Source organism: Pundamilia nyererei, unplaced genomic scaffold, assembly GCF_000239375.1.
Source record: "Pundamilia nyererei isolate P.nyererei 1_Seehausen unplaced genomic scaffold, PunNye1.0 scaffold00065, whole genome shotgun sequence".
In the NCBI taxonomy this organism is placed as follows: domain Eukaryota; kingdom Metazoa; phylum Chordata; class Actinopteri; order Cichliformes; family Cichlidae; genus Pundamilia; species Pundamilia nyererei.
Window position 1 is genome coordinate 851899 of NW_005187466.1, and position 22392 is coordinate 874290.

General features: G+C 38.3%; 3 protein-coding genes across 7 annotated transcripts; 2 read left to right on the plus strand and 1 right to left on the minus strand.

Annotated features, from left to right (window-relative positions):
* Positions 1-65: 65 nt before the first annotated feature.
* Positions 66-3856, minus strand: tk1 (thymidine kinase 1, soluble). Its single transcript, XM_005735728.1, has 7 exons — positions 3628-3856; positions 3457-3488; positions 2946-3059; positions 2280-2373; positions 1578-1667; positions 1180-1299; positions 66-841 (listed from the first exon to the last, which is right to left on the minus strand). Exons 1-7 carry the CDS (start codon positions 3697-3699, stop codon positions 662-664), a joined length of 702 nt encoding a protein of 233 aa, XP_005735785.1. The 5' UTR covers positions 3700-3856; the 3' UTR covers positions 66-661.
* A 2853-nt stretch (positions 3857-6709) lies between these two features.
* afmid (arylformamidase) lies at positions 6710-12077 on the plus strand. Of its 2 annotated transcripts, none has more exons than XM_005735730.1 (10): positions 6710-6904; positions 7595-7699; positions 7789-7837; positions 7922-8007; positions 8118-8190; positions 8408-8505; positions 8627-8705; positions 10171-10306; positions 10791-10895; positions 11223-12077. In XM_005735730.1, exons 1-10 carry the CDS (start codon positions 6793-6795, stop codon positions 11250-11252), a joined length of 873 nt encoding a protein of 290 aa, XP_005735787.1. In that variant the 5' UTR covers positions 6710-6792; the 3' UTR covers positions 11253-12077. The 2 variants fall into 2 exon arrangements, with proteins under 2 accessions (XP_005735787.1, XP_005735788.1); XM_005735731.1 differs by lacking the exon at positions 6710-6904 and adding an exon at positions 6924-6981.
* A 797-nt stretch (positions 12078-12874) lies between these two features.
* On the plus strand, positions 12875-22390 carry cant1b (calcium activated nucleotidase 1b). Of its 4 annotated transcripts, none has more exons than XM_005735735.1 (5): positions 12875-13026; positions 17158-17745; positions 17830-17970; positions 18754-18957; positions 20060-22390. In XM_005735735.1, exons 2-5 carry the CDS (start codon positions 17208-17210, stop codon positions 20428-20430), a joined length of 1254 nt encoding a protein of 417 aa, XP_005735792.1. In that variant the 5' UTR covers positions 12875-13026; positions 17158-17207; the 3' UTR covers positions 20431-22390. The 4 variants fall into 4 exon arrangements, with proteins under 4 accessions (XP_005735792.1, XP_005735789.1, XP_005735790.1 ...); XM_005735732.1 differs by lacking the exon at positions 12875-13026 and adding an exon at positions 14969-15100; XM_005735733.2 differs by lacking the exon at positions 12875-13026 and adding an exon at positions 14969-15094.
* The last annotated feature ends 2 nt before the right edge of the window (positions 22391-22392 follow it).

Consider the following 22392-nt stretch of genomic DNA (forward strand, 5'->3'; position numbering starts at 1 on the left):
TTGCTGCAGTAGTACAAGTTTAATATAGTTTGCAGAGGATATGCTGTACTTTCCCATCCCAACATGACAGCTCACAGCACAGCCTTTGAGTCTGCCTGGATTTAAACAGGTTATTTTAGGCCTCAGATGCTTGTGAGTGTATTTACCGGTAATTACATATCACAGTATGCACTAAACATTTACATCTTAAAAGTAAAGAATTCCGCAGAAATGGCAAAGAGTTTAACCACACATTTTACTTACAATATATAGTAAAACGTTGAGTCTGTGTTTCCATTGAGTATGGCCTTGTGAATGTCAGTACATTTGTTAAACACCTTACATTTACTAATGCTACAGTTCAAGATGTCAAAAGCAACCTAAACTAATGTTACAGATATCACCAAAACACTGAATTCTGTGACAGCAGGTTGTTTACTTAGATTCAAGGTTATTAAGTGCATCAAGTAAATAATATATATATATCTATCAAATAGACACCAAATACAAACCAAATAATCTGATTTGATCATATTCTTTAGCAGACATACAAATAAAGATTCAGTTATTTCAAATAAAAACCCATTTACTCTGCAATCTGCTCACACACACACACACACACACACACACACACACACACGATTAAATGTCTGAACTTGTACACCAAGTCTTTGTTTCGTCTTCAGAGGTGTAGAGAGGAGAAGAGCTTCCTGGGAACACCGCTGTCCACGAGTTTTCCTATGAGGGCATTTTGTGGAGTTTCGTTCCTGAAGGGAGAACTGTTCTCTTTGTCAACCATCAGACCTCCGTAACACTTTCTGCACACCGCCTGATATTTGTCTGCTCCACCAATCACTTCCACCTATGACACAGACAAGACTTTATAAGTATACAACAGATTTATTGCAGACTCTCCATCTCCAACTCTAAAGCACTGGAGAAAATACAGGAAATGGTGAGAAAAATTCTCATTATTTTATATCACTGGATTTTCTATGGCATATTTTCATTCGTTTGAAGTCATCAGCATCATGCTCATCAAAGATGGGTTAGTTCCAGTTAAATCCAGAATCACTAATTAAATATAAGTGAACACTTCTTTTATGTTTTTAATATATTTACTGCATACAGACACTAAGTCTGTCTCATCACCACCCTTTGAAGAGTTCTTTTAGCACAGCCTCAGTTATGCCTCCTCACCTCCTTTTCAGCTCCTATCCTCTTGGTGTAGGCAGCTTCTTTGAAACACTGCATGCAGACAGCGTGGAGCTTCACTACACTCTCCGCCAAAGGAACAAGGTTCAGGATGTTTCCAAACGCCTACAAGAATGTGCAGGACAGCAGAAAAGCACAGTCAATATCACTGAATGAACAGAGGTATAATTGCATTACAAGAAAAGAATAGACAATGTAGTGTGGAATAATGAGCGCATTGAGCCGTCTGCATCAGTTCTGCTCCTGCAGATTGTTCAGCATTTCCTTAAAAATGTTCATCGTCTGGGACATTTTGTTACCCCTTTTTCCCAGAGCGGTGCTTGGTGTTGCCCTGCAGCAGCCACAGTCTACCTGTATCACACTGATATGTGGACACTACTCACCTTTCTCTGGAAGGTTCCATCTAAGGCAGCTACAATGATTGTCTTCCCCAAATTAGCCATCTCCTCACAAAACTCCACAGCATCTGGGAACTGCAACATGAAGGAAGCAGAGTATTTAATGAAGGTCTCTATGCAAGTAAAGACCTATTAAATCAAATAATTTTTTTAAGCACTGGTCATTCAGGCCAGTGCAACTAGCAACCTCAGATGGCTGACAAAGTAACAAAACAAGATTCAGTGATGACCAATTTTAAATAAATTAAAAATAAGCTGAAATGTAAGTTTAGAATAGCCTAAGGGAGCACATCAAATGAAATTCAGAAATTACTTTAAATATTTTAAATCCAAAATTTTAAGAAAATGGATGAAAAAAGTAAAAATATATAAAAGAAATAACTAAAAACAAGGCTAGAGAAAATAAAATAAATAAATTTAAAAAAAATAGCACAATGGCTATTAAAATTTTAAGAGTGTAAGAAACCAAAACAACAAAACTGAATAAACCCAATATATTAGTTAAAATGGAAAAATAAATAAAAACAAAGTAAATGTCTATCAAAATATCTAAAAAAAAAAAAAAAAAAAAGGACTTTATTTTAAAATCAAAAAGGTAGCAGTATAGGATTTTTTTCAAAAAAGGAGAGAGAAAAAAACAAAAAACAATGGGGTAAATGTAAAATGTAAATATATAGATAGACTTACAAACTGTCCTTCATCGATTCCAATCACACAAGCTCGTAGTGCCAAAGGCCGCACATCCCTCAGACAATTTGCTGGTACAGCTTCCATTGTGCTTCTAAAAAATGTACCAGAGAGAAGGAACTTAACTTCAGACAGATGATGTGCAGGCCAGTCACATTTGCTGTGACTGACCTGCTGAAATATTTACACAATCCATTTGCACACTAACTCCTCCACAGGAAAATGCACATCTGAGAAGTCTCACCACTAGAGGTCAGCTGGTGCTAACGTGTCATAACTTGGATTAAGGTAAAAGGAAGCAGCAAACGCAGCTTCTCCTCTATTTTTATTAAAACTCACCTTTTAGAGAATTACTTAATTGCTGTATTTGTTTGATGTTCATTATTATATGAAGACAATCAGTGGGATTATGCTTTCAGGTGTTCTACCTCTGCTGTATAACAAAATTATTGTTAAGAACTAATGTGTCCAGAGAGAGCACTTCCAGCCTAAGGTGTACTTGTCGGAAAATTGCATGCAGCTGTGCACAAATTAAAAATAAACTACTAAGCAAGACTGCATTGGGCTAATGTCTCCTCTTCCTCCTATTATGAAAACCAGAGGGTATTTCTGTGGATATGAACAGCTCAGCTAAACAACAAAGTAAACAGAAAAAACGAGGCTTACTTGTCATGAGTGGCCATGCCCGTGTCGGAGTACCGTGTATCTTTGGCATATTTGATCACCAGGCAGTTGTACTGGGCTATCTGGAAACGGCGCACTCTTCTCATCAGTTCAGTGCTGCAGAATAAATAAAGTTTGCAAACATCAGTTAAAGCTGGATGTTTATTTTCTACATGGACATAAAGCTATAGTGCAGACACTATACACGTAAGCGCGGTAACGAATGCTACATAACATGATTAGTATGAAAATAGTGCAAAAATCTGTGCACTGATCGTTAAAATGTACCATATGCTGTATTAATGTGTATCAACTGTACGCTGTACAGTAACATGAACTGTTTTTATGAATGGGAGCCGGATAAACAATGCAGAATTTGGCGGGAAGTTTTGATTTGGGCGGAAAATCTTCATATAGTTTATTTTAACATAATTTTACACGTTGGGCACGTAAAAAACTGGCTAATTAACGGCTCTAAAAATGCTTTCTTTAGGTTTATAAGTGAAGAACCCACCTTTTGCCTGAAAACATCGGTCCAAAAATTACCTGCAAACGACAACAAAGAGTCGACGTCAGGACGTGAAAGTCGGTTAGATAACAGTTTTTATCACCACAGGTATGCACCGTTTAAAGTTATTTATATTTTCTTAATTACCTGAGGGTAACTTTTGTTGTAGACACCTACCTGAATTTGTCCCCGGGCTTTCCTCGGTGAGTTTGGTAGGACTCTTGGGAAATCTACGCAGTCCATGTTCATTTAAAATACACAATAACTTAGTAATAAAAAAAAGAACAGACAAAAAACCAGGTAATTACAACCGCTACTATCAACAAAACGATAACGTAGTCAGGACACAAGAAGTTGAATTTGCCGCGCCGGCAGTTGTCAGCGGATTTATCCACAGTTCCACCAATCAGCACAGAGTCACGTGATATAGTTTGAGCCAAACAGGCTCAACGGCTCATGTCTGCCACTATTGACCAATCAGAGCCAAGAGGGGTGTTTCGTTAGCCTAAAAAATGGAGGGCTAAAGAAAAGCTCTCTTTTTTAGACTAAAAGCGCATATTTTCTTTAATAATTTACAGTTTTATGTTAATATTTTTTAAGTAAGACCCCTATGCGCTTACGTAAAATAATGTAAGTAATGTTTTTATGTTGAGCATAAAAGCAAAAGGTGTTGTTTCATATATTTTATACATTAACATACAAGGAGTATCTACTGTATATGCATGAGGTTAATTTTACAAGTTTGATTGCAGGGTCACTTGATGACATTTCACTGTAATATACACTGGCTTGTCAGTTTATTAAGTACACCTGTTCAACTAGTTGTTTGCACAAGTATCGAATCATGGAAGCAAGGTGGTCAAGACAACCTGTTCAAAGAAAGTTCAAAGAAAGGTGATCATAAGTATTTCAGAAACTGCTGGTCTACTGGGATTTTTTTTTTTTTTACTTTGATGGTTCAAAAACGAGAAAATATCCACTGGATGGCAGTTCTCTGGGTGAAAATGCCTTGTTGATGTCAGAGGACAATGGCCAGACAGCTTCAAGGTGATAGGAAATACAACTCAAATAACCACTCGTTGCAATGTGTGCAGAAAAGCATCTCTGAATGAACAACATGTGGAAGCTAGCGCAGGAGACCACACCCGGGTAACCCTATTTCATCTAAGAGCAGAAAACTGAAGCTACAGTTCACATTGGCTCATCTTAATTGGACAATAGAAGAAAAAATGAAATGGAATTGGAAAAATGCTGCCTTGTATGTCTGCTGAGAGATTCAGATAGGGCCAGAATTTGGATGCATGCCTTGTATCTATCCATGGTTTTATATTGTATATTTTCTTGACGAAGTTTTGCCCCCTTGGTAACAACTGAGCATCATTTAAGCACCACCTTATCACAAAGCTTGTTTATTTATTAATTTTTTGTCTTCATCCCTTTTATAAAAACAATGATATGTAGATGGAGTTTAGTAATTATTATCTTTGGTGTTTATGAAACAAAACAGTGGGCCTATGTTTACTTATTTTGGCCAAAGTATTTATTCACAAGGCTAAAGACCCACAGTATTTACATGCTATTCCTCTGTATGTGTATTTATTAAGCATGTATCTCTGTTCTTCAAGAAATAACCTCACCACTGTTAACTGTAACATTTTTTAATGTTTCATTTTGTTTAATATCTATTTAGGTTTAATTTACTAAACATCCGATTTTCATTCAATGCACAGTCTGTATTTTCCATCAGCTGCCCCATGGGTCATCCAAATGACTGTGGTAAATAGATTCCAGCTACCTTCTGTTTTCCTTGTTTTGTCAGCTTTTTTGAATAATTTATAGTTTATGCTATTACTTGTCCTATGGCTCATTGTAGTGTAGGTTTATTCGACATTACATTAGTGTCACCTGCACTGTTTGTTAAGCTCTACTTCCTGTATAACTGTGCTTTAGGTCACATGTTTGATCAAATCCCGGAACTAGATATAAATAAAGAAAATGTAGCTTTTAGCAACCGTTACTTCCCATTTTTGTAAAGTAAACAATACGGTTTTAAGCCTCTACCACTCCCTGTCTGACATTTCTGATCTATAAACGACCACGTCCACAATAGACATGGCTGATTTATTTACTTTTCTAAAATGAGGGTCAGTCTGAAGTTCAGTCCACAGTAGAGAGCACGTCTTCTGTATTCATCAGCCAGCGACGACTTTAAACACCACAGGAGAAAAAAAATAATGCACTGGACAGAGATGAAGAAAGACGTAAGAGCTTAATTTTTATGATTTTTTGTTTTTTCTGTGTTATTAGGATTAGTTCAGTCTTAATTCAGTGTGAAAACAAGTAGAGATCACCCACCCTGCACAGGATTGCGTTAGAAACCGTCTGCAAAATTACCTGGCTTACTGAAACAACAGACTTGGGCAGTAATATAAAACCTATAAGACATATTTTTCTGCTATTATCTTTTTAATCTTCCGTGTAATGAGAAAATGGAGTGCGCAATTAAATCCCCCATAGAGGGCAAACACCCGGATATTGGTACTTTGGATTGTAAGATATGCTTTATTGATCCCTAAAGTTGGGAAATTACTGCGATATCGCAGCCAAAACTCAAACACAACCCACAACAACATAGTCTAATAAAAAAGAATAGAGCAATAAAAAATACAAAGTCACACAACAAAATAGTTTAATAAGGTAAAATATTCAAATAAAAAAAGAATTCTGTTAAATAGTGTAATAAAGACCGATAAAAAGTTTAAATAAACTACAACAAAAGAAATATACAGAAATTATATAAAAAGCTGAATATAATGTGATGAAGTGCCTCTATAAAGTTGGTGTGTCTGACATGTCTTTATATTCCCTGTAAAGCACTTTGTAATAGATTGCTGTCTTAAAAAGTGCTATATAAATACATTTTACTTCCTTACTAAAATAAATTTAACAAAGCAAAATAAAACAGAATAACACGTACACTACTATAGTTTGTAAAAGTAATTGTCAGATAACAATGCCCAATACACAGTCTAACTGTAGTGGACAGTTCCTGCAGTGTGCATTTTATAATATTTTTCAGTAGAATTTTTTTCCTTTCTTTTTTTTAGCAGCCCTGGTGTAATTTCACTCACCTATTTCACCTTCCAAATATTTTTTTAATGTTTTCGTCACAACTATATCACAGGACTCCCATTCTGATAGCAATAAAAAGAACTTGGAGTAATATAAGCACCAAAGCAGCGGTGTAATTGCGGCAGCAGAAGGCGCTGTTCACCGTATTTACGTCGCTGGTCGCCGGCTGATGGTGGTTGGTGTCTGTTCTTTCATGGCCGCGCAGCTCTCATGAGTGTCTCTCTCTTGCAGGAGCTCGAGAGGCAGTATTCCCCCAGCAGGTGGTCCCCCAGGATGTCGGCCGACGACGTGATCAAAGCCCACGTGAAGGCTTTAAAGGAAGGTGGGTTTGTTGTGAAGCTGGATACACACGACTGTGAAACCCGGCTGTGGCGAACAGGCAGGGCAGCAGGAACACAGGTGTCGTGCCAAATGTCGGATACTCGGGGACATCTGTGTCCGGGTCGATTATTTGTGCCTTACTTTGAAGCTTTGACACGCATTCTGACAGAGAAGCTACAGTTTTTCATTGTGCAGCATTTATAAAAACACTCACAGTGCTTAATGACTTACTCTAAGACTTCCTCTTTAATCTGCCAGATTACAAGATCCTACACCTGTGCATATTACGCATAAAACTACGTATTTTGGATATTTAATGTAGTGTGAGTACTTTTTAAAAACAAAACCTCAGTGAATAAGTAATGCTAATAAGTCTCTCTGTCATCATACGTGTAGTTTTAAGGGCTATAAACATATTTGGGGCATTTTTTTTTTTTAGATCTATAAGTCTTAAACCTGAGACCCTTTTCCTGATAGAAATCACCAGTTTTGCCTGTTTTCATTTTTGATAAATGTTTTTAATTTAAGTGGTAAAATCTTTTTCTTTAAACAGAAAACAGTCTACTGATATGAAAATACGCAGCATTGCTCAGAATGATTTCTAATTAATTTGTCAGCAGTAGACAAACATGCATTTGGTCTCTTTGTATCTGTAATCATGGCGTTGTACCTAATGCTGTCTGCTGTTCAGGTACGGAGCGAGCCCGTGATATGGCTCAAACTTTACTCAATGTCCCATATGGGGAAGGAGATGGAGAGAAACTGGACGTCTATATACCCAACATCAACTCTCTGGGTACGGACATGCATTGTTGCCCCACACACTGTTATCCTCCAGGTACAGAGCTGGTATAGGATTAACAGGCCTCATCCTCTCTCTTTCAGATGTCCACCTTGTTGTTTACATACATGGAGGCTACTGGCAGTTTCTCAGGTCTGTGCTGTTGCTGGAATCTCTACATTTCTAACCATAATTCGATTTCTGGGTCATTCATTTTGGGTTTTTGTGGTCACACAGCAAAGAGGAGTCTGGGTTCATAGCTGTTCCGCTCATTGATAAAGGTGTAGTGGTGGTTGCAGTCGGTTACGACATTGCCCCCAAAGGTAGTCTTTCCATTTTTGACAGTATTGTTTCCGTTCTCTCAGGTGAAAAAGGATGATTTAAGAAGATGAACTGAAAAATGTCAGCTTCCTGTTGTGACCTTTCTTTTCAGGTAACATGGACCTGATGGTATCACAAGTTCGCAGGAGTATTGTGTCTGTCGTTCAGCAGTATTCTCACATCAGGTAGCATTGCTTGTTTTTTATATTTGGATTGGATTGTATTTCTTTATTTCTTTAGTTCTTTCAACCTGATGATGAAGAATGTGAAAGCTCATCATCGTCAGGCTTGAAGGATGTCATCTTAAAGCCTCCCAATCTAATGAAATTGTATTTGCAGCTGACTAAAATGTCACTGCCTCTGTTGTAAACGCACTATGTGTCGTTCTGATGATTCACTCAGTGGTCTGTACCTGTGTGGCCACTCTGCTGGGGCACACCTGGCTGCAATGGTCCTCTCAACTGACTGGTCGCAGTACAGCATCACTCCCCAGATTAAAGGTGAAGGCTGTCAGTTGAAACGGGACATGTAATCAGTAATATAATAAGGCAGAAGTAATTCAGTATTAACAAAATAGGAGGTTAAAACATGATACATTTTTGTTTTCTGATTGTGTTTTAGGTGCTTTTCTTGTGAGTGGCATCTATGACCTCCTGCCCATCTTGTCCACCTACGTCAACGAGCCTTTGAAGATGACAGAGTAGGTGCCTCACTACACTACAGACTGCGGGATAGCTTGTTTAGTACAACTACATACACCATCCCTGTTGTGTTTGCAACTCACTTTTTACAGTTATCTGAGTTTAGAAACACCAATGTGGACATAGACTCTGTGCTTGGTAACAGTAGTTATACTTAAAGACGGCGGTTTTCAAAAAGTTAATATATTAATGAAAGCGAATGATGCAGGAATGCGGTATCATAGTATACTCGCAACTTATCATCTGATGAAGCCCTGTCTTTTTGGTAGTCCAGCAGATGTATTCCCAGCAACAATGTCCATTCAAGGGGGAAATGATCCAAATCTAATTCTAAAAGTGAATAACTGGAAATTATTTTTTCCCTTTAATGTTGAAGTTACATTCTAGTTGGTTATTATACCAAAAACAGATCTAAGTTAAAACGCCCTGATAAAGGCCAAATTCACCAGTTTTGCCCAATTTATTGTTTATTATGAGCGCTTAAGGCCTCAAAGCCCTTTAAAATTCGTTATTAACTAGTATCTTAATATTTACATATACAGATAAAGTAAGCTGGACTCTTATGAATAACAGGAAAATTATGGTGTTACAGTTTAACCTTTCAAAATTAGCTAGCAACCTACCTCTTAAGCTGTCCTACTTTACTACATGTGCTGCAGACATAATAAGAGTATGTTCTAGAGAACGTTCATATGATGTCTCAAAATTTTTATTTAACTTCTTTGTTGTCTTGTGTTTTATGTAATGGTTGTTATAGTTGTAAATAATCCTATCAGAAATTCCTGGATCCAGAGCCGGATCAGGATCAACTGTAAAACTGAGTCACTTGAAGTTTGGCTAAACCTAACTTCTGTTCTTACCGTTTTAGGAAAATTTCTTTCTAACACACAAACTAAACCAATCACTTAACCTTCTCAGCAGTGTTTAAAAACAGAGTGGGTGTAGTTAGAAATAAGTTGCCAGACCTAGCCTGCTTCTCTTCTTGAGGCTACATTAATTGGTGCTAACACACCTGAATGTTTGGAGATTGCCTTGGAAGCTTAGTGGTGTAATCCCATTGTTTACAAACTGAAGTTGGGTTTAAAAAGTAATTAGATTTTCACAACTTGTTAACACTTTATGCAATTTCCCAATTTAATTATCGTACTTTCTCAAACTTGGTAGCTGAGGTTGGTTGATGTGCACATTTGTCTTCCATCTCAATGTGTAAATCTAAAAAGTCCTTAAACTCATTTGTCATTGTCCAAATGAGTTTAAGGACTCCTGCAGTAATCCATTTGCATTTGGCTCTAAGTGCCAGTCCGTGTGACGTAAAGAGCATTGTGTGAACGAATGTCGTGATGCTCAACACAAAGGAGAAACTGTGCGTGTAAATGTCCTGGTGTTCATCCGTGTGTCCTCCGTTGGCCTGTGGTGCCAGTCAGTGCCTCATTCCTCTGTCTCGTGGGTGTCTACTGTTTGCAGGGAGGTGGCAGTTAGAAACAGCCCCAGCAAGCTGGTCCCTCAGCTCAAACTCTCCTCCTGCAGCTGTCAGATTGTTGTGGCTGTTGCTGAGAACGACTCGCCAGAGTTTCGCAAGCAGTCTGAGGAATTTTACAAAGTCAGTACCCGTGTCTGAGAACAGATTCAGTTAATGATTGGTGTATAAGAATAATTCAAGATAAATGATTTAGCCTTTAAAACTCTGATGCTTTGTTATGCCTTTTCTTTGCTCCACTGCTTGTTTTGTCCAATTTTCAATTAGAGCTCGTATTCAATTTGCAATACAAGAAAAGCTCCCAAAAATCTAAATTCAAGCTAGGAAATGCTTGTCATTGTTCTTATAAACAACATTTAGTGCATTCCTAAAATATTCTGTTAAATCATCTCCTGGCCTTGTGGTGATTTGGTGTCTCCACCCAACAAGCAACAGTCTTTTAAGATGTAAATCACAAGCAATATGACCTGACTCGGAAACATGGGGTCAGGCTTTTTCGTGCGTCTTTTGTTGGTGGAAACATCAATATACTTTCTAAATATGTTGTTATGCAAATCTGATATTTCCTCTGCTCTTTTTCTTGCTACCTCTTGTATTTCCTTTTAAGACTTTGGAGGCGTCAGGGCTGAATGTCACCATGGAGGATGTGGCGAATACAGATCACTTCAGTATAATCGAGAAGCTGGTTGACGGAGAGTATCACCTAACAAAGGTAAATATGCAAACAAAACCAAAGTTATTGAAAATCATTATGAATGTCAGTGCTTTTTTTTTTTTTTTTTTTTAACCACTCACCCTGTCTTTCAAAGCTTTATGAGATCAATATACTGTATTAACTTATAGCCTAGTCAAATTTCACCTCCTAACATTCAGCCGCTCTTTTACTAAAAAGACTAAAAGTTTACAAGTCAAAAAAGTATCTCGGTAGATTATCTTTTCATCAAATGTTCAACAAATGTAGTTGTTTTTAACCTAATTTCTGCACATGTTTATGAACTATACGTTTTGTCATTATCTTAATTTCCTGGTTTCTTTGTAGCTTCTCCTGAAGATGATGGGGAAGAGCTGAGGTGTTTTATCCATCATCTAATATCAACATACCTCGGTATCAACGAACACCTCTGAACAGAGCCATCATGCAGCAACACTGACTAAAAAATGCATTGTTTCAGATTTGTACTCTGGTAAATCTACATTTTGTGTCCATTTGGATCCTTTGTCAGTGAGGTGCCGTGGATTGTTTTGATGTCTAGTTTCACTGTTTATGACCTTGTTCACTGTAGTTACTACTTCTTTTTTTCTTTTTAAGGCCTAAGCTTTGTATGTTTCAGCCACCATGCTATGAAATTGTGTGCCTAAAACTAAGTCACATAAAAATGGCAATGGTAGTAAAACTATAATTTTAGATTCAGTTTGCACAATAGCTGTTAAGTAATCTCTTAAAATGTTTGTCCTGTCTCGTACCTTGCAAAGTCTATTGTTAGTTTTGGTATATTTCTGGTGTTTGTGTGTGGGTGGGTCTGTCTGGTTTGTGAATTGTATTTTTTGGGGGGGGACAAAAAAGCTGGAGCCTATGTCAACAATAATGAAACCGAATGTAGCTTTTTATTATAACTTCCACAATGCTTATATGTCACCCAGGGAACTTTAATATGTTGTTGCTGATAAGGAAAATAATGTGTCTTTGCACTTTTTATTTGATTATAATCTAGTTCAAGAATCTGAATATTCAGGCATTATTTTAAATTGCAGATACAACTAAACTGAAACTGATGCACATCACTACTTATGGCCATTACTCTAACATCTGACAAAACTGTTTACATGACTATGTACACTGTGTTCTGTTTATCGTTACTTATAAAGAGAACAATCAGTAAATGTTTATATTTGAGAAGCATCAAGTCAAATTTATCTTTGTTTATTGTTTTCTTGTTTAGGAAATGATTTAAACTTGGATACAAGTGTGCAAAGGTAGTGAGGGACTCTAAATCCATTACTGTACTTAGAAAACAACAATTACATATTCGTGCAGTATAACTAATGAAATATTCTATTTTAAAATATTACAGATACAATTGTTTTTCGCATAGCTGCTCATTTTCAGAGGCTTAAAAGAAAATGGATCAACTAGAGTAAGTCACAATATTAGGACTGTTTTGACCCTTGGATGAAAACCCTTTGCAGTGTTGTACAGCCTGAAGTCATGGACATCACCAAATGCTGTTTTTCCTGCCTTGAAATGCTCTGCCTATATTTTTTTGAAACAGTCAGTGTAATACTTTTTGTGTGTTGTTGCAAACCTAACTTTAGGCTATAGAAAAAAACTTCACATTATAATGTAAATAATTCCACATATTGAGTACTAAAGTAATAAGGTAGTTTGATGCTAATTGATGCTTACTGTAAGTACCCCCTTAAAGTCTGGAAACCCCCTTGCTCTCTTTTAAATGACACAATCATGCCATAAATAAAAAATAAATACATACATAAAAAGTTAAAGTACATATTTTAAAATACAAATGTGTGTTGTTTTAACTGACGGAATAGTGTGGGTAATTGTGTACTCGGTTGGTTCAGGAGCGCTTTGTTTTGATCTTGAAGACTTTTAAAACGACGATAGTGACGATTACAGTGGTTATGATGACATTTCCCCTGTCAACTGGATATCAATAGTAAGTTAGTAGTCATGGTGATTACTGAGTCATAATTTGGATGTGCAGACGCCCAGTTTAGCTGCTCCGGAGTCTCGGAACAGGAGGAGCTAATCATCGAGAAACTTCCAACCGAACCGTCCCAACAAAGATGGACAGCCGGGCTGATTTACAGACTGTCTACACCAGGTGAGTCCTCAGAGTCTCAGCGAAGAACTCGACCTATTGAACCCTTGAAGCAGTTCACTGATTTTAAATCCGAGGAACAAATGTTGGTAGTAACGTTAAGATGCTAGCCGACGCTAGCTGCGTGGCTAACGGGAGCCGGTGCGTTTCTAACTCTCATAAAGTGTTTAGCCAACTCTTATGTGGCTACTTTAAATACGTTAAATCCTTTAGGTTTTCACAGTTTGAGGCTCCAGTCTACGGCTGTGCTTGTGTGAGAAAGTCGGGGAAAGTTTACAAACTGCCAGGGGGTGATTTGTTTGGTTTTTTACAGGTCGCCTTATCTCTGCTTTCGTGGCCGTGTGGACGCAGGTAGGCACAAAGCGACGGGGGGTGGGGGGTTGGTTATTCAACAGGCAACTAGTGAGAGATGCCTCACTTTATCTGGGACTTCGGCGTTTTTATTTTGTACTTATTTACACGTTTAAACAGTGTCCCACGTATTTACTAGCTTAGAGAGATGTGCTGATCTGTCCCAGTTGTTAAGATGATGAGCAGAAAGGAGAGCAGCTAAACTAGTCTTTACAGTAGAGAAGTGAACGCAGAGGTTTACAAAACTGTAATATAAGACCATAAAACAAACAGGATATATTGTATTTATCCCAAAGTTGTGAAACTCTCAGATTTGTTATAGATGTTAAATAATGAACACAACTTAAACAGAATAGATTGAATAGCTCTAATAAGTAGATTGCGATAAAGGTCATTACAAATAAAAAGGCTATATTATCTATATCTTATACAAATCATTTAAAGTTAAAATATATAATAATATAATATTAAATGGTTATTAAACACGTAGTTCGGTGTAACAGTTTAAGAAGTAGAAATCACAATTAAATACAATGCAATATATTATTGATGCCAAACCTTTACTCTGCCCAGTTTGTGATATATCAAACTTAGAAATTAAACAAAATATAGGTATTAATAATTGTGCAGCTCATTTTGCTTGTTAAGTGATATCACAACAGAGATGTGTGTCCTCAGACTGTTGTAACTTTATGGTCCTTCCTATGGTAAATGGAACTGCATTGTTTCTAATGAGCACCAGGAAGCAACTCAGGTGAAAACGGCCCTCTGCCCCTATGCTCTGACCTCAGCCAACCCTTTTCCTTTCAGGTCATACTGAGTAAAACTCAAAGTCTGTTTTATATAATTATGGTCATTTTGAGAAACAGAAAGGAGGATTACCCAGGATATCGTCACTGGTTAAGGATTTGTCAATCAGAAGACATTGTATAACAGGAATTCACAATATGACCACAAACCAGTGGGTGATGACACTTTGACTCCACCCATCTTTCGTACCATTCATGGTTCCAAGCTCAGCTTTGTTTATTCAGCCTTAAATAAAATACGGAAGAAGTTGATGATTGGTAACTAGAGAAAAAATGATATTTTCCTTCATTTGCTCAGAAAGGTTTTATCTTGACCTTGAAAACAGGGTGTACTTCTTAGGTGATAGCTTTGTTAACACAGCTGAGAAATGACCAGGGTTTATTGGACGTTGAAAAGCAGTAAAAGTCAAGAAAATAAACTTTGTCATTCGGCCACTTTATAAAACATGGTTACAACGTCCTTTACAGAACACAATAAAAAAACAGATCAAAGTAGAAATGGAGTTTGCCAACCTTTGTGCCTACCTTTATTTGTCTTTCTTGGTTCCCTGTTGTTCATTAGTTTTGTTAAAAATGTAACCAATATATTGTTGGAAAGCAAAGCTTGGTCCTGATTCAAAGTGCTTCAGGATGACCTAAAGGTTCATTGAGCTTACTCATCTGTAATTGCTGACCAGGGCTCCTTTGTTCTCCTCAATTCATTATTGAAACTTTCTTGGCTCTGCAGGAAGGGGGAGAAATTTGAGATAGCCGACAAGGAGAGAAAAGGAGAGAAAAGGAGGAGACTCTGCGAGATCAGATATTCATGTTGAACGAGGGCTGGCGGAAGGGGGGAAGGGAGTTTATTATGGGAAGCGTGCAAAGGAGAACAAACATGACAGTCGTGGCGTGTTCAGGAGTGAAGAGGCGAGGCAAGGGTGAATAATTGAACTCTTCATACAGCGTACAGTGAGGCTGTGTCTGGCTCTCCAGGGATGTGAATTACGGGCCGTATATTCAGTAGCAACAATGAAGGGTTTGTTTCATAGCCAAGTGCTTGCTAATTTGACATGTGTGTATTTGTGTATGTGGTTTGGAGAGCATGTTAATCGGGAAGTCTGAACTTGTCTAGAGAACTGTTCAAGAGGCAGTTCTCTGGAAAAACTGTGGTGGGAGATTATGTGAAGTATTGCAATAACACGAAACAGGATGTTGCCAAGTCTTTTCTGGTTTGCTTTTTTCCACAAATTTTCAGATGCGAGTCTTTCGAAGCATAGGCTTGTTTCCTGTTTAATGTCGTTGCTCTTTAACAGAGAGAGACAGAGTTTTATTGATGCTGCTGTAATGATGCTGATATAATTTGACTATAATTTTGTTTTATTTAATTCTGCTATTAGTGTTTAATTTATAGCTGTAGTAATGTTCACTGTTTAGGATTAAGTTCTGCGGGATTGCAAGTTGTTGTATAGCAAATAAAGTGAGGTAATCTTTTAAGATGTATGCTAAATATATTTTTTATAGTTATGATAATGGCACATTATTACAATACTTTATTAAGAGCTCAATCTGTTTTAGTGGTGCAGCTTTTTTTACTGTGCCGGTTTATCGAGGGTCACCTTGGCACCCTTTGCTTTTACAAAACAAACACACTTCTTGTGTTTCAGGCAACTTACTCACTATTTGTGAAACGCGCAAGTACCCATTTTTAACTGAGTAGACTGTGGTTTGTTAAAACAGTCACTACTGTTGAACTCAACGTTTATTGAGCATGCTGTTTAACTTTTGTCTTGGTGTCAAGCTTTAATACATTCATTCACTTAATGTACTACCAGCAGAAGATGACAAACTGATACAACCACACCTCTACGCATCATAAAAACATGTTTACCAGGATAATTTTGTGTCACAGAGTAACTAAAAAATTGTGTTATCAGGAACTGAGCATCCCAGCCTTGCTTGTAACTGGATGACATTGCATTTTTCTTGTAATCTGATGAGCTTTTCTCTGAAACCACAGAGGGACATTGCTTAATTGCTTAGTGTAGTACATCCTGTACCGCCACCCAGATCCTAGCACATCTCCTGATGTGATATATGTTGCTGAATCGTATTTGCATACAAAACGTTAACTTATAGCCTGCAAGTCCCTTTATTCTGCACCCTCCTGTCCTGTCCTGTTCCTGTTCTGGTTGAGAGTAACAAAAGAAACATGAGGTTCACATTTTGGGGGGGGGAGTTAAATTGCACAAAGGCTTCCTGTATATAGTCTGATAAATCTGCCCTGTTGTTTTATGTTGCCTCTGTTTTATGTTACTATTAAACTGATTGTTTAAAGTGTTAAATGTCTAACCAGGGATGGCAGCTCCACATGGTTAAAAATTGTTGTCACATAGCTCATATGCACCAATAATATTTACCAGTGCTTTCATTTTTAAATAAACTGATGAAATAAACGGAGCAAAGATCTGGTAACTGGCACCCCCTCCATTCAGAGGAAGTAGGATGGGTCAGCTACCTCCTCGGTTTTCTGCCTGAACAGCACAACAAAGACCTGCTGTGAATACAGAACAATAGGAACAAGAGCCCAGTTTTCCTTCTGGTCATCCTCTGCCCTTTGTTCATTCTTTCTATATATTTCAAGTTTTAGTCATTTTTCTACTCAAAATTGAAAGTTGAAAATTTGATTATCAGCTTTCATTTTTTTACAGTATCTCATAATGCACATGAAATGTTTGACGTGATATGTGTCGATATCATTTGTTTATTGTTTCCATTATTAGAAAGGGAAAGCTCATCATCATCAGCTTCTGTTTTGAACATCAAAACGCAGTTACACAAATATTCAGTAAAGCTTGGTTTGAGCAGTTTCATGTAGGAACCGTTTTCTTTTCCAAGCACTTTGTTCTTTGTCAGATTTTGACTTTTTATATTTCATTTTTTAATGTATCCTCCATCATGCCCCTCTGCTGATAATCCTCTTTGTGTTCATTTCCAGGCCATAATCACCCCCAGACCACAGACAGTAAGGATGAAAAGGATACTTCAATGACCTCCTTTGGCATGGCTGCGCGAGGCCTCCCTTTGGCCTTAGCATCCATGACTCAAGCTGCTACCTCAGACACGCGCTTCCACCCAAAATGGCGAGCGATTGCCGTGGCGACCCTGTTCGCTTTAGTGCTCATGTTATATTTGCACCGGACTGTAGAGGACTGGGAGCGTCCAACCAAAGGTTACTACCGGAACAGGGTTCACAGCTTTCAAATGCTCGATGAGGGTGAAGATGACTTATTCAGGGACACCAATAGACAAATTGCACGAAAACCCGGCCGCCAGCAGAGGAGGGAAAAACCGTACAATCACACATATCCTTTGAGTCCACCTGAGAAGACGCTGCACGGCACCCGTTACCGCATAGGAGTGATTGCAGACTTGGACAAAGCGTCACAGAGCTCAAAGGATCAGACGTGGTTCAGCTACATGAAAAGAGGTCACCTGACTCTTTCAGCCTCCGGCGACAGACTGGAAGTGGAATGGGATGCGGAGACGGTCACCCTGGAGAGTCATCTGGCTGAGAAAGGACGAGGTACGTGAACTCAGTGAAGGAACTCAGATTTATAGTTGCATCTAAATATTGTTTTTGTGCTTACATGCGTTAACTCCTCTGCAGGTATGGAGCTATCTGAGCTGGTAGCATTCAATGGTCACCTGTATACTGTGGACGACCGTACAGGTGTGGTGTACAGGATTGAGGGCAACCAGGCAGTTCCTTGGGTTATATTACCTGATGGTGATGGCTCAGTCTCCAAAGGTGAGTCCTTTTCAAAACTCCTGAAGTCTCAACTCACAAACTCCACAGTGCTCTTCACACAGCTTCACACTGGGAGCATTTCAGAAGCAAATAGTTTATTCTCTGTTTTGTTTTTTGTTTTTTTATCTTTCTGCCATGTTCTGCACCTGCTCTGTGAAACTTGATCTGGCTTCTCTGAAAGATAAACCTGGTGTTGAAAAAATACACCAGGAAGTGTCCCTGCAGGGAGACTTCTGAAACGTGCCAGAATGCAGCGCTTTCAAATATAATGTATTACTGGGTTTATAGGGATCTTTGTGTCCAGAGAAGGAAAACAATCTGAACAATATGCTGGTCTTAAACAACACAATATGGTTCTTAATGAAATAAAGACAGATAACAGCAGCTGTGGATATGCTAAGGTGGACTAAAGATGGCCAATTAAGTTGGTAAATTAAAAACACAACACGGACTCCAAAACTTCAGGGATCATTTCAGGGAACAGTCACCCTGTTGAGACTATTCAAACCAGTTTATAATGCAATAGAGAGACTGCTGTAATGAGACTTGTGATGCACTCTCCATTGGATGTTAACGGTCCATTTATTTAGCAATAATTCAGCGTACCACTGCTCATGTAAATCCACTATTAGGCAATAAATTAAATATGATAAAACGAAACCACTGCATGGTAGTCCACTTGGTTAGTCAAACACCGGCGCTGTCAAAACAGTTTTTCTTTGTTCATTTGAAAATAAACAACCAAAAATGTCTCACTCGTGTGTCTTTTGTTTGCTTGTGCAGGTTTCAAGGCAGAGTGGCTTGCAGTAAAGGATGAGCACCTGTTTGTTGGAGGCCTGGGGAAGGAATGGACGACGACTTCTGGGGACGTCATCAACAACAATCCCGAGTGGGTAAAAGTTGTTGGCGTCAGTGGGGAGGTGGAGCATCAAAACTGGGTGCCGCACTACAACGCCCTACGGAGTGCAGCGGGGATCAAACCACCAGGTACTGTTGGGTGTGTTTTTGGTTTTTTTTTTGTTTTGTTTTGTTTTGTTTTTCAGTACAGTCTGAATTAGTAATCAGGCTTTATTTCTATTTATTATTAAACTTCTTGAAGACCAACTTATAACCTATAAATTTTGCTAAATGCTTATGTTATATTTGCCTATTTAATTAAAACAAAAGTCGCTGATTTACTGCTTTGAGGTTTTTTGTTTGTTTGTTTGTTTTTGTTAAGTACAGATTTCATATCTTTTTTTAGGACTAGTATTTGCAGTTTTCTTCTGAAACTACAGTCAGACCAAAATCAAGCTGGCCCAGTTTTCCCTGTTAGTGTAGCGAAATGCAGACGGAGACAGGAAATGTTTTGTAATCCTCTCATGAGCCAGCATGGCTGCTATGATGACAACAGCAGTCCACAAAGTTGTACGTTACCAAAAAACCCAGCTTAATCCAACTTTTGGCTCTTTTTACCTTCTGTGCATCCAAAAACATTTGGTTTATGGGTTATTTAACAGAACAATAACACACGGGTAACAGTCAGCACTTGTTAAGTAAGAGGTCAACTACTTCTCTCTCACGAACTGGCTAAACATCAGAGAAAGTTGCACTTTTGTCCTCCCAACACTTTGTTTGTCTTCTGATGTAGTCAACTAGATATGCGAGCTAAGACTTCCTGTTCTGTGGGAATGTCATTGTTAACTGGAGGGGGAAAAAAATTATACAAAGCTAAGTTGTCTTCAGACAATTGTGAGTGGGTTTCATTTCATTCCCCTTTTGCATTCCACATGGCTCTCACATGTGATTTAAAATAGAAACCAAAAAACTGAATCCTTGTCGTGCCAATAATCCTGCCTCTTGCCCACAGCTACTGCTATACATTGGTTTATAGAGACTAAAGACTTTAAGCATAAATTGTGTTTGAATTCTGGTATAACTGGGCTTAATGGGAAGCTTGATAATGTATAAAAGCCAAATTCAGGCACAAAACAAAGAACTAAAAAAATTATTGAAACCAAAATATTTGGGAAAGGACAAAACATTGTGAAACGTGGAAATTACCTCCAACTCCTTGCATTAATTTCCGTTACCTTTCCTTGCTCTCTAGGCTACCTTATCCACGAATCAGCAGCTTGGAGTGAGCGTCTCCAGCGGTGGTTCTTCCTCCCTCGCCGTGCCAGTCACGAGCGTTATGAAGAGACGGCAGATGAGCGGCGTGCCACCAACCTCCTCTTGTCCTGCCCTGCAGACTTCCGCTCCGTCAGCGTGCAGCGCGTCGGACCGCTCAACCTCACACGTGGCTTCTCCTCTTTTAAATTTGTCCCAGACACAGATGATCAAATCATCCTAGCCCTAAAATCAGAGGAGGATGCAGGCAAGATTGCCACCTACATCATAGCGTTTACACTAGACGGCCAGGTGCTGCTGCCTGAGACAAAGATAGGAGATGTAAAATATGAAGGGCTAGAGTTTATTTGAAAGAGGCAGTGCTGAATATGCAACGTGCCTGTGCAATATGATGTGACCAGATTCAGAGATTATATAACTACGATTATTGAGAGACACAAGAAAAGTTAAAAGGGAAACCCTGAAGCATAGCTGTGTGTCGCCAACCACAGACTGGCTGACTGATGCAGCCAAAAAACAAATGTTTTAAAGGCATTACTACTAAATTTAAGCACTGCTACATTGCCGTCTAAACTTCCTGGTTTGACACTACTGAGTCTGTTAAACACCAGATAAGATGTAGATCTCTTTTCCTGCAGCCGAACTCTGCTGGTCAGACACTCAGGGAAATGAGACGAAGGAGCATTTAAAAAAAAAAAAAGTTAATGTTCTTACATTACTTGAAATATTTAAGGTCACTTGTTGCTTTGGATTTTATTTATCCTTTTGGATACACTGAGGTTTTGTCATAATAGAAACGGAACAGGCCCAAACATGTTCACTTGTTTTATTTCAGCTGTTCTGTAAATGATAAGTTATGCTACGTAAGTCTAGAGGGGTGTACTATGCAGCAAAATTAAGCAGGTAGTGAGATATGTTGAGTTTGGAGTCAAAGTTTTCAGTGCCACAAAGGTGACTTCTCTTTTACTTTCGTTTGAGATCATTATGCTGAATGTAATCTGGGTTTTACAGACCAGCATGCTTTACTCACTTGTTCTCTCATGACATGAGTGACACGTTCCCATCTGAGGGGATACATTTTTATATAGAACCTGTTCAGGTACTACTGAACAACAGTGCAGTAAAGTTACTGTGGCACAAACTGTGTCAACTTAGTGATGCAGAAAATGCATAAATAGGTGTTTTTCTTTGGTCTTACTTTGTTACTAAGTCTAGTTTACACTGTCAGTATGACATCCTGATAGAAGACCAATCAGAGAATTGATTAGTCTGTAATTATTGAAAATCTAATATTCACTTTAATTCGGTCCAAAGACTGAGTGACCCATATCGTCTTTATTATGAGGAATTCTCAGACTCAAATGCAGTTTGAATGTTTAAATGGATCCAGTTTAAAAGCTGTAATACGCAGCTGTCATATTAGAAATAAACCCCAGCATGAAGTTTGCACTGCATGGAAAAATGGCCTAATATTTTTTATGTTCTTCATATCACTTCATGACACATTTCTGCTGATTGGCACTCCATCTGTTTATGTTGTGCAGAAGAGAGTCAAAGGACATCAAATGCCCCCCTTTCATGGGAGTGAGCACAGAGCCTGAAGCAAAAGGCCTAGGGCTGCTTTCACACAGTTTTCAGATCTTCCAGCAGGATGTCACTCTGATTTCTTTGCTTCGTATCATTGTTACCGCTTTAGCTTTAGTAAACCTGTAGACTTATTGATTGTTTGGATTGAAATGTATAAGGCCTTTAATTATGTGGTCTAGTTACAAACAGGTGTACAGTTCTGTACACACACACTATAACCTCTTCTTTGATTTTCTGTTAGCCAATCAGAACACAACCAATGGATTCTTGGTTTCTTTTGGCTGGTTGGTGGTCAGGCTCTACGTCTTTTTTTTTTTTCTTCTTTTTTTTAAAACTTTGACCATGGTGCCAGCAAGAGATCTTGCACTCCACATGTGCTTTGCTTACTGCTGCCCAAACCATTGAAAATAAAGGTTTTCAGATCAGAGGGGTACTGTCCACATGTTCTGTGTGTAAACTTGTCTGAGCTCTCTCTCTCACACACACCTGTTAATTGTCACAGAAGGTTTTGTCAAACCAGCTTATGCAAAGAAAGCCGCTAAACCAAACTTGCTTCCTATTACACCCCTCAACTTAAATGTTGCCTCACATGTGTTGAGTAATTATGATAAGCTTCTCAAGCCAGAGAACATGAGAATCACCAGCTGTTTAATGTAACCATAATTAATCATTAATATATTCCCTGTATCCCCTGAAAAGATATTAAAATTTCTTCTCCTTTAAATG

Bases quoted from the DNA above. Each gene is read 5' to 3' on its own strand.
- tk1 (XM_005735728.1), bottom strand. From the start codon at position 3,699: ATGAACATGGACTGCGTAGATTTCCCAAGAGTCCTACCAAACTCACCG. The intron at 3,060-3,456 runs GTGGGTTCTTCA...TTTATTCTGCAG, and splicing joins CCGATGTTTTCAGGCAAAAG to CACTGAACTGATGAGAAGAG. The intron at 1,300-1,577 runs GTGAGTAGTGTC...ACATTCTTGTAG, and splicing joins ATGGAACCTTCCAGAGAAAG to GCGTTTGGAAACATCCTGAA.
- afmid (XM_005735730.1), top strand. From the start codon at position 6,793: ATGAGTGTCTCTCTCTTGCAGGAGCTCGAGAGGCAGTATTCCCCCAGC. The intron at 7,838-7,921 runs GTCTGTGCTGTT...GTGGTCACACAG, and splicing joins GGCTACTGGCAGTTTCTCAG to CAAAGAGGAGTCTGGGTTCA. The intron at 8,191-8,407 runs GTAGCATTGCTT...TGATTCACTCAG, and splicing joins CAGCAGTATTCTCACATCAG to TGGTCTGTACCTGTGTGGCC.
- cant1b (XM_005735732.1), top strand. From the start codon at position 14,989: ATGTTGAACGAGGGCTGGCGGAAGGGGGGAAGGGAGTTTATTATGGGA. The intron at 17,746-17,829 runs GTACGTGAACTC...ACTCCTCTGCAG, and splicing joins TCTGGCTGAGAAAGGACGAG to GTATGGAGCTATCTGAGCTG. The intron at 17,971-18,753 runs GTGAGTCCTTTT...TTGCTTGTGCAG, and splicing joins TGATGGCTCAGTCTCCAAAG to GTTTCAAGGCAGAGTGGCTT.